This window comes from Poromitra crassiceps (assembly GCF_964638095.1).
Source record: "Poromitra crassiceps genome assembly, chromosome: 14".
Lineage (NCBI taxonomy): Eukaryota > Metazoa > Chordata > Actinopteri > Beryciformes > Melamphaidae > Poromitra > Poromitra crassiceps.
In genome coordinates, this window is record NC_139633.1 from 32,589,221 (window position 1) to 32,601,420 (window position 12,200).

The 12,200-nt window shown below is 44.2% G+C and overlaps 1 protein-coding gene across 1 annotated transcript in view; it reads right to left on the reverse strand.

Moving 5' to 3' along the window:
• Nucleotides 1–317: 317 nt before the first annotated feature.
• LOC310789401 (NLR family CARD domain-containing protein 3-like) overlaps nt 318–12,200 on the reverse strand; it is an 86,499-nt gene continuing 74,616 nt past the window's right edge. The window contains exon 10 of the mRNA XM_083651044.1: nt 318–1,081. Coding sequence (XP_083507170.1) covers nt 552–1,081 — 530 coding nt within the window. The 3' untranslated portion in view covers nt 318–551. The remainder of the gene's footprint in view (nt 1,082–12,200) is intronic.

Here is a 12,200-nt window from a genome sequence, read left to right on the forward strand (position 1 = left end):
TCTCCTCTCTCTTCCTCTTCCCAAAGCAAAATCTACTCACCTTCTCTTCCCATTTTAAAAGTCATGTCTGTCCTCAGTGTGTGTGTGTGTGTGTGCTCTATTGTGCGCGCACACACACACACACACACAAATACACACACACACACACACACGTGCGCACGCACACACATGCACACACAGTGAGTGTTAGGGTGGATAGTAGGCTATTCGTTTTGTTTACTAATACCACTATTGGACGGACACACACACACACACACACACACACACACACACACGCACACACACACACACACACACACACGCACAGTGAACAATGTCAACACATTTATTAGAAAACAGGTTTGTAAACAGATAAAACCGTGTTTATGTAACATGTAACTCTGGGAAACGGTTCTAGAAAACATCAAAATGTTCAGCTTGGAACGATGAGATGAATCAAATACCAAATATAACAAAGATCAAAAGAAAGATATTTGAACCTGTACAGAGTGAAGCATCATGTCAGCAGCTGTGTTTGGTCACAGTGTGTTTCTCTCTCACTCCTCCTCTATCTAACACAGAGACACTGAGCCACCATAATACAGACAGAACCCAGGGTACAGAGGTTCAGTGAAGGTGCAGTTGAACGTGTGGAGATGAATCAGTTTGTCAGAGGAAACGTTGTAGAAGGACAGAGAGCCAGCAGGCCAGTCAAGATACACTGCGACTCTGTTAGAGTGAGAGGAGGAGGGAGGAGGTATGTCTGTGTCTCTGTTATTGTGCCAGGCTCTGTAACTGTTATCATCGCAGTACAGACTCCAGGACTTTTCATTATATCCAAGCTCACAGTCATGACCCCCTCCTCTCCTGCTGATTCCTCTGTAAGTCACTCCTATATAAACCTGTCCTTCCCTCTTCACCTCCCAATAACAGCGAGCAGTCAGACCATCTCTACACAGCAGCTGAGGCAGGGAGTCAAATCTCTTTGGGTGATCAGGATATGGCTGCTCCTCTCCCCACACCACCGTCACCTTTCTGTTGTCTTCAGACAGGAGGAGGTATCTCTGTGCTGTGTTTGGATCCAGTGTGAGTTCACAGGCATCTGATGAGAGAACAAGACTCAATACAACAGCAGCTTCTCATCTAACACACCTGTTGTGTTGATTATTATTCTATTAATAACTTCACTCTTTATGATTCAACTGTTTCATTTTTGTGGCTCATTTTTTATTCATTTATTGATTTAAATCAAAATAAAAGCGAAACCAACCTCAAGAAGGTAACAAATGCGTTGGCGTCTGCGTAGTGCAGTGGTAGAATCCCTGCCTACCAACATGGGGGTTGCAGGTTCGAGCCCCCATGTAACTTTACAGGCACATTTGGCCGTGTCTGCGGGTGGGAAGCCAGATTAAGATTAAGGGCAGTTTTGTATCTATTCTTTTTTTATTGAGGGAGAGACAGAAGAGGAGCTGTGAATGTGTGTGTGTGTGTGTGTGTGTGAGTGTGAGTGTGTCTGTCTGTCTGTGTGTGTGCATGTCTGTGTGTGTGTATGTGCGCATGCTCGTGCGAGTGTGTGCGTGTGTGTGTCTGTGTGTGTGTCTGCTCTGTATGTGTGCGCGTGTGTGCATGTCTGTGTGTGTGTATGTGCGCATGCGCGTGCATGTGTGTGTGTGTGTGTGTGCGTGTGCGAGTGCGTGTCTGTGTGTGTGTCTGCTCTGTATGTGTGCGCGTGTGTGCATGTCTGTGTGTGTATGTGCGCATGCACGAGCGCATGTATGTGTGTGTGTGTGCTAGGGGTGGGAATCGCGGAGTAACTCACGATACGATACGGTCACGATACCTGGCCCTCGATAACGATATTATCACGATACAGCGATTCTACGATAAGCGATATATTCAGGGTACAAATTTAACCTACGATACATCACGATATCTGTGTAACTGAAGAGAAAAAAATACCCCTAAAAGGCAAGAAGCAGCTATTATGTATTTATTAGCAGAATTGACATGAACTCACTCAGAGTTCACTCACTCACTCATACCATTATTGATACCACGGAGGAAAAGTTACACATTAAGAGTCTTTTTAAATTATTATTAAAACAAGAGAACAATGGCATATATTCACAATATATTTTTAAGTTGTCTTAAGTAGTTAGTGGGGGGTGGGGATGTTCCAGCTTTCATGTTTCATGGAGGCTCCCTCAAGCTGAGCTGCTGCCCCCAGTATGCTCAGAGTGTAGCCCAAGACAGCCCAAACAGCAGCTCTGCATGTCCACCATTCACTTCTAAATATCACAGTGTCTGCTATTTGTTACTGCCATCAGTGTGCCTCTTAGCCTAAAGTTGACCAACCCCAATGAATCCATTCCAAATGAATCATCATTAGGCTCTGGACGCTCTGCTATCCCCACTGATTCACTTACGTACAGACTGGTTGCTGTCTGTGTCAATCATCGAGTAGCAAAGCAGGACAACTTCGACAATTCTGCACCAAAGAAGTTAAATCGATAAGAACTGACGACTGAGTTGTTCCCCTCAGTGGTTCCACTGCAACATCAAGGCGGGAGCGCTGTTGTAAAAAACAACAAAACAGGCTTCGTCTGTTGCCTTCAATACTCTTTGTCTGCTACATCCGGGTACCTCCACCGGCAATGTGTTTCACGTTCAATGTAGCTGCAATCTACAAGCAGGGTTCATGTATCAACACATTTCAAAGCCTAAATGTTAGTGGAAAGAGCGTCACTCCAACTGGTTAACAAGTGAAACATTTGGTCACTCACACTGTTGGTGAAGTGGTTACAGCAGCAGTAGTGGGATTAGCTCATGTAGCTAACAGCTGCTGTGTGTGTGTGTGTGTGTGTGTGTGTGTGTGTGTGTGTGTGTCTGCTCTGTATGTGTGCGTGTGTGTGCGTGTCTCTGTGTGTGTATGTGTGTGTGTGTGTGTCTGCTCTGTATGTGTGTGTGTGTGTGCGTGTCTCTGTGTGTGTGTGTGTGTGTGTGTGTGTGTGTCTGCTCTGTATGTGTGCGTGTGTGTGCGTGTCTCTGTGTGTGTATGTGTGTGTGTGTGTGTGTCTGCTCTGTATGTGTGCGTGTGTGTGCGTGTCTCTGTGTGTGTGTGTGTGTGTGTGTGTGTGTGTGTGTGTGTGTGTCTGCTCTGTATGTGTGCGTGTGTGTGCGTGTCTCTGTGTGTGTATGTGCGCTAGGGTTGGCACGATGGACGATGGCATCGACCATCGTGATTGGCCGACCCCCCATCGACCTCTGAGCCTTCTACATCGGATCATCGTGATTAATTATCTGTTAGAAATAAATGTGTGCTGTTTTAAGAAACTTCACGTTCTTTCCTGTTTTCAACACAAAGTGAGTACAAGTCTTCAACTGTGAATTTAACTCGCCTGTTTCCAAAGTGAAAGTTGGAATCGCTCCATATAGATACAGCAGCTGCGTTTCTCCAGCCATTTCTCCTAAACTCCCTCTCATTACATTAGGTTCAAAAGCCCACGCGAATCTAACGTTATATCAGCCAGTAATTCAGTCGGTTTTCTGCCAGCTAGTTAAATTCAACACACACACGTTGTTGGTGAGGATCTGTAACAACGTTAACGTTATTTGTTTTGCACCGTTCAAATTGCTGGTAGTGACAGCCACTGCCCACTTCAGTCGCCTGGCTCTGTGCTGTAGCACAGAGCAGAGGCTATCAAAGCCCGCTGGTATCATGTAGAGCTCAGGCTCAGCTGTCCTGTTGTTAACGTGAACGCATTGCAGCGGCTAGCCACATGACATTACAGCAACGCAGCGACTTAATAAATCATTAATTATTCCCCCAACCCCCAACCCCAATGATGATGCCATCATTCAAAACGATGTTTCACTGTAAAACAATCAAGATGGGTATTTTGATGACATCGCACAACCCTAATGTGCGCACGTGCGTGTGTGTCTATGTGTGTGTGTGTGCGTCTGTGTGTGTCTATGTGTGTGTGTGTGTGTGTGTGTGTGTGTGTGTGTGAGAGAGAATGTGTGTGTGCGTCTGTGTGTGTCTATGTGTGTGTGTGTGTGTGTGTGTGTGTGTGTGTGTGTGTGTGTGTGTGTGTGTGTGTGGGTGTGTGTGGGTGTGTGTCAGAACATGTGAGCAGGGATGGGTGAAATCTGTCTGGAGTGATGGAGCGGCTCCACTCCACTCACATGCTCTGTGTGTGTGTGGTTTGATCCAGAGCAGAGAGTCCCGACATCTCCTGGATTAAGCAGCACTGTCGAGTTGCAGCAAAATAGACAGTTTGTGTTGTACTCTGAAAGGGTTTTCCCCCCTTGAATCAAATTGTACATTATCAGCTTTATTTTAGCATGCAAAAGTAGCGCGAGACCCATTCCTGGCTAATGAGTCTCACATTTTGGTCCTCCGCTGACGCCACTCATGACGCCACTGACGCAAAACCCAGGCTTTTCCACACCTCTGATTCACCTAACGTTAACCCTACAACCCTGAAATACACGTTACCAAACGTTCTTTTAGAAGGCTGGCAACGCTAGGCTGTCAACAAAGTAAAATGTCACCATGTCTGTAAATTACTGCTTGCAGTTGCACTCAGAGCATGTATGTGTGTGTGTGACAAATTAGACCTACCTGTGTGCCTTGAAAATAAGGTGGTTCAAAATGAAGTGGCTATTAATGCAACCTTTTTCTTCTCATGTTTTTTATTAAGGGTAATTAAAATTATCAATAATTATCGATATCGACTGATATGAAAGATGTTATATCAATATACTTTTTAACTATATCGCCCAGCCCTACTCATGATATAATATACAGTCTCTAGAAGTGTATGAATAAACTTTTCCCATGTTCTAGTGTAAAAAAAAAGGAAAAAGGAAAAGAAAAAACAAAACAAAAATCGCAATAAATCGTAATATCGAATCGCAATAATTGTAGAATCCCAATACTTAAGAATCGCAATACTTAAGAATCGCAATATATATCGAATCGGCACCCAAATATCGTGATAGTATCGAATCGGGAGATAAGTGAATCGGCACAGCCCTAGTTGACAGATGAATCGTAGAATCGTTTATGTTTAAATTTCTGTTGACATTCAGATTTTAAAGCACTTTAAAGTAAAAAAGGGACTTGATATTTATCTGACTGCTTGTATTAATTGATGAAATGTGCAGTAATAGTACAGAAAATTGAGGATGTGATACGTGGAGCTGCAATACTTTGAGCTGTATCAAGATGCATCGTGGAATCAAATCGAATCATTGACAGATGAATCGTAATCGAATCGTGAGGCCAGTGAAGATTCACAGGTCTAGTGCGCATGTGTGTGTGCCTGTGTCTGTGTGTGTGTGTGTGTGTGTGTGTGCATGTGTGTGTGTGCGTGTGTCTATGTGTGTGCATGTGTGTGTGTGTGTGCCTGTGTCTGTGTGTGTGTGTGTGTGTGTGCATGCATGTGTGTGTGTGTGTGTGTGTGTGTGTGTGTGTGTGTGTGTGTGTGTGTGTGCGTGTGTGTCTATGTGTGCGCATGTGTGTGTGCCTGTGTCTGTGTGTCTGTATGCGTATTAGGGATGCACGATATATCGGCAATCATATCGGTATCGGCCGATGTTAGTCATTTTTTAACATATCGGTATCGGTCCGATGTTGCAATGTTAATATCGGTTATCGGTATCAGCCAAATCCTTCACATTGAGATGAAATAATGCAGTAAATCTATGATTTATGGGCTTTTACAAATGTTTTTGAAATAAAGAAATGTATAACTTTTTCAAATTCAGTGTTTACATGTGTTTTTCAGTATGTACAAAATTTTATTATCATAGAAATGTGTTTTTATACAGATCATATCGACATCGGTAAATATCGGTTATCGGCCATAACAGCAATCTTAATATCGGTTATCGGCATCGGCCAAAATTTTCATATCGGTGCATCCCTAATGCGTATGTGTGTGTGCCTGTGTGTGTGTGTGTGCATGTGTGTATATGTGTGCGCATGTCTGTGTGCCCGCCTCTGTGTGTGTGTGTGTGTGTGTCTCTACAGGGCTCGACATTAACTTTTAAAAGTGGTTGCCGGAGTGGCAACCTGGCAGGAGCTTTTGGTTGCCCGACTAAAAATATGGTTGCCATTTTTGGTCGCCTTATATTTTGAGTAATAAAGATACTATGCAGTCATAAGGAGGAACAAAGCACCACCTTCCCCCATCACCCTGGGTGACTCCCCAGTCAACACTGTGGAGTTCTGGGGACCATCATCAGCCAGGACCTAAAATGGGAGCTGAACATCAGAGCTCTCACCAAGAAGGCACAGCAGAGGATGTACTTTGTGCAGCAGCTGAAGAAATTCAAAATGCCAAAGGCCACGATGGTGCACTTCTACACCTCCATCGTTGAGTCCATCCTCACCTCCTCCATCACTGTCTGGTATGCTGCTGCCACTCTCAAAGACACTAACAGACTTCAACGCATCATCCGCTGCGATGAGAAGATAATCGGATGCAACCTGCCATCCCTCCAGGACCTGCATGCAGCCAGGACACTGAAGCAGTCTCGCAAGATCATGGCTGACCCCTCCCACCCTGGACACCAACTCTTTAAGACACTCCTCCATGGCAAGAGACTGAGGTCTGCCAAGACCAGAACCACCCGCTACAAGACCAGCTTCTTCCTAACCGCCATCAGCCTCACCAACAAGGCCCGGAAACCCCTTCCACCAAGGACCTCACTAACAACCCCCCCCCCCCCCCCCTTCACACACACACACACACACACACACACACACACACACACACACACACACACACACACACACACACACACACACACACACACACACACTCACTACCTCCTCCTAAACTCAACTGAACCCCCCCCCCCCATAAAACTGGAACTCCCTGCACATTGAATGCCTATTTAACTTAGCCTGTACATTTCAATGTAAACTCTTATTTAACTCCGACTGTAAATTCATGTAAATCCACTGCCTATTTAACGTCTATTTAACTCAGTCTGTAAATCTCATGTAAATCCAACGTAAATTCATATTTATCATCCACAGAACACTTCACCACTCATGTACATATTGTATATATTTACTCTATTTGATTGCACTTGCAACTTTGTGATTGTCTTTAGTTATCTTCCTACTTCTTATCTCTGTATATTGATGTGACTGCTACGCTGCATACAGACACTAAGACAAATTCCTCCTATGTAACTTGCATACTGTGGCAATAAAAGTGATTCTGATTGTGATTCTGATAAGCCGGCTTAATAATGACGATGTGACAGAAAAGTAGAATAGTCTATAGTATATAGTATAATAGTCTATAGTATATAGTATAATAGTCTATAGTATATAGTATAATAGTCTATAGTATATAGTATAATAGTCTATAGTATATAGTATAATAGTCTATAGTATATAGTATAATAGTCTATAGTATATAGTATAATAGTCTATAGTATATAGTATAATAGTCTATAGTAGTGATGCGCGGGTCACCCAGAACCCGCCGGGTCCCGCGGGCTGGGCCGCCCCGCAGGCGGGCTGGGTTGGCAAATTATGAAAATATCGCGGGTGCGGGCGGGGCAGGCTCAGAACGTGACAAAGCAACATTATTAAATTATTTAGAGCAATGAAACACGCAGAGTAATTAACCTTAAAGACGTTAACTCTCTCTCGCATGTAGGTACACACAATCAGACAGACTCCTGCTGCACTCTCTATAGCCTACATGGAGTAAAGAAACGCTTCAATGAGGTAGCCTATGTGCTCTCAAAACAAACATTTTGGAAGGATTATTCGCTGTAATTATTATTTGAAGTGTCCATATAATGCCACCGCAGATTTTCTGTTGTGGACTCGACTGTGATCTATTTGTCAACTTTACTGCAACGTGAGTAGGCTGTGAACAATTGAGTGCGCATGAGGTAATTAAAAGAAATCAGACAGCGAGTCTGGCCGTATCTGCAAGCCGTGTGCGCACCTGCTGCACTACTACGTTTTTAGCCTACTACTGCAACATGGCCAATTGAGAGCGCATGAGGTAATTAAAAGAAATGGGGAAGAATAAGAACTGTTTCTGTAGCCTGCCAGTGCCTAGTGCCTACCTCTATACCTGCTACCTCCATTTGAAACACTGCGCGGTCACGCCATCTGCACTTTGGGGAAGCGTAGTCGCGCTATCTGAAGACCATGGATTAATTGAAGAAAGACCGACATGAAAGCAGCAGCGCAACTCATCCAGAGCAGGCCTAGGCTGCAACAACTGTTGTCGCGCAGGGCAGCATGTGAGTGTCTGTGTGTGTGTGTGTGTGTGAGAGAGAGAGAGAGAGGGGGGACAGAGACACAGTCGTTATTAGCTGCTTTGCACACCTTGGAAGCTCTGCTGTGCTCCTCCTGCGTCCGGAGACATATTACATTAAATTGGCCGTTGCGGGCTGCTGGGTTGGGCTGGGTTCGGAATTTTCAGATATTTAACGGGGCGGGCGGGGCGGGCTGGCTCCGATGACGGGTTGGGTTGGGGCGGGCCTTAAAAAAACCTGACCCGCGCATCACTAGTCTATAGTATATAGTATAATAGTCTATAGTATATAGTATAATAGTATATAGTATAATAGGCCTATTCAGTGCGCGCACCGGGTGTAGTAGTAATAATTGTAGAGACCTCAGAAATATAGGTAAATGAGAAACGTGATAACAGTGTTTTCTTATGGGAAATGTGATTAGAGTGTTTTTATTCCAGTATGGGTGAATTTAATGAGAAACTACATTCACCGTGATGCTTGTTTTCTTGTGAATGTTCATTTTCCTATTTGCGCCAAGTTCTTATTGTTTGTTGAGTGACATGTTGCTAAGCTAATCGGGGATCGCGCTGCTGTGCTCTAATGCCAGGATCAGACTACACGATATTTTTTGTCGTTCACGATGTCACCATGTCAGACGAGGCCACCATACTGCCATAAATTCGTGACATGTCTTGGTCGGGAGACTGGCCATACTACAAGTGTATTCTCGCTTGACACCGACAGAGCGTCGTATGCCACCGTCATCACGTCGTCAGCTGTCGTCAGCGAGTTCACAGGTCGTCGGGGAGGCGGACCTGTGAACGAAATCTCCCAGCATGCTTTGAGGCCACTACATTGACAAGAAATAGCAACCAAATCAGCCTAAATAGGCTAAAGTGGTAGATAGAAATAATGTTTATGTTAGCACAACATGCAATTGTAGAAGATTTCAATATTGGGCAAAATCAAACATTGAAATCCAAACACAACCCTATGTGAAACATGTATGTAATCCAGGTGCTATATATATCCCTTGCAGAATTAACGTTATTTGGATGAGTGACAGGCTCTACTGTGATGCACTGTGATGTCCGCTCCAGCCTCCAACTTACTTCATGTGCACACCCACTATTTTCTTGCCAGCTGCTGCGAGACGAGAAGGAAGAGAAACGAACATGCAGCCGACTCTGCTGAGCTCAAAGCTCATGTTATTTGTAGTGAGCAATGCCCATTGCCCAGGCGTTTAAACGCAAATTAAAACACCCTGGCCTTTATCTCTTTTATTCTTTTGAGCGGAGCGGTGAGTGCGAGCGGGTGAAATCTGTATCGAGCGGGGAGCGGTCTCCCCAGGACCTGATACCTGTCTTCCGGGGTGTCACACTAGGCGAAACCATGTCCAAAAGACTGACATGCCAGTCTTTTCGTCAGGGCGTCGTGAGGCGTCCTAGACGTCCCGACTGGTCCCGACGCTGGTCTTTGATTATGTCACACTACAAGAGGTGAAGACGGCCGATCGTCGTCCCCGACGGTCATATTCGGGCCCGACGCTGAAAATCTGTCGCGCACGACCAAATCGGTCTAATATCGGGCCGAATTCGTGTAGTCTGAACCAGGCATAAGCCAATGAAAAATGACTGGGGTGGGGCTAGGAGGAATCCGGAAAGCATACTAGGCAGTCTGGTCAGAGAGAGACACATGTGAAGACGTTTGGGAACTGAGCTGCGTGCAGTATAAAACAAAGTTTAATGTTTGGAGATAATATTTGTTGACTGAAATACGTCAAGGTATTGGCACAAATATTACTGTGCAGTCGAGACTCGTGTGCGTGTCGCAGTCCGAAACTCTTTTCTACAGTTTGAAGTGAAGTGAAGCCAAGCCGAGCCGTTTTGTTGTTTTCATGACTAAAGTGATAACGTGCAAGTCTCGTAACTTACTATCAAGACGGACGTTTCTGCTCGAAATGGTAAATGGCCTGCATTTATATAGCGCTTTACAATCAGTAGATAGTCTACATTCACCCATTCATACACCAATGGCGGCAGGCTGCCACGCAGGGTGCCTACACACCATCGGGAGCAAGGAGGGTTAAGTGTCTTGCCCAAGGACACAACGACGGCAGCTGGGAGGGAGCGGGGATCGAACCGCCAACCCTTGCGTCATTGGCCGACCCGCTCTACCTCCTGAGCTAAAGCCGCCCCTCTTTTCGAACCCGCGTGAGGGACAGTCAGCTTAAATAACGCCGCAAAATCGCGAGAAGAGGATTAACGTGGCTGGATCGTCTACATATTTTCGCCTACATATTTTCTTTGGGGTATTTTTGCACTATAAGGTAAATTAACACAAGGTACATTTGGAACTTTTATCTTATTATTGGGTAAACTTGAAACGTTTATTGTTATTTTAAGATTCCTGGTATTGTGAATTTTGTGTTTATTTTGTGTTAAACCAATACAACACAATCTAAATACATTTATATTATTCCTTTTTATCTTGTTGTCCTGAACAATTTATTATTATTAGGTTTACACTTACATACTGCTACACACATACTTACTTTTATTTCTGGGGAATACACATTTAGCTCATAGAGTTGAGTAATTCCACAGTGGAGGCACCGCGCTATTATTCATTTATTCAAGCCTGTAGCCTGTACTACGAAGCTAGTTTAATGCCTTATCCGAGTAAGTTTGAGTTTAAACCTGGTTTAGCCGTACTACAAAGCAAGTTAACTTTCAATCACCATGGCAACTGACGCTGCAAAGCTAACCTGGTCGCGACCAGGTTAGCTTCAGAGGATAAGATCAAAATCCATGAGAGACCCATATAATCGGCTCTCTGGAGTCACTCACCATTCATAAGATCGCCATATGAAAAATAGATTGCAGTCAACTGAGAATAGAACAAGCAAAACATTCGTGGCTCTGTAGGCTACATAATTAAATTAAGCCTACTTACCACTTTATGTCTTAACAGCTCAACGATGCGTGGAGAAATATGATCACTATTAATCACCGCGGCGCATATCATGAACGGACCCTCAAATGGAGTGAGGGTGATATTCTCCTACATGCCAGAAAAGCCTAATATAGATATGGGATAAATATGGGATAGCCCCAATACTAAATATGCAGGCTATTCTTGCATCTTTCAGTTGGAACTGTGTCCTGTAGGCTGTATGCCAATATATGAGCAAAAATAGGCTAGTTTTTATCAATGATAACTATGCCCGCATCGTCTCAATTCAGTTCAGCAGTTTTCTCTTTTATAGTAGGCTATTAGGCTTTATACTAGGCTATTTTATATATGAATTATTCGATCAGTGCAACCACACACATGAGTGATAGAGATCATTATTCATTGAGCATGCGTTTCTAAATCTATGGTCTAAATAGGCTTACAGATTGTGGAAATGTATAGACTGAGATTACACATTTACATTTGTTGCTGCTGTATCAATGCAGCTGTATCAGACAGAAATCGCTGATCAAAGTAAATCAAATGACTGATGTGAATACAAGCTGCTGCTTTAGACAGCCCTTCAGCAGACTATCCAACGCGGATTTTCATTCTGACATTAAATCGTGGATACATTAAATATCCGCTAAAACTCTGATCATGCACTGCGCTTTCATTGAACGAGGAAATGGGTGTGGAAATGGGTGTGGGCGTGGATCAACTCAGCTGTTCATAATGTGATTGGCTAGCGCACCTCTTTCGCGTGTACGCGCGCCTGTGCACGAGCGAAAAACGTGCGCGTGCACAGGCAGATCCCAGATAAAGCCAGCTTCAGTTATCCAGTAGAAAACCAGCGTCGTAGTATCCTTAAACTAGATAGCTTTGATCCTGTTCAGTTAAACCAGATCAAAGTGACAGATCGCGGGTCTGTTAAGATAGCTTTGTAGTACAGGGTACTGAACTGACTCTTACTGATAAAT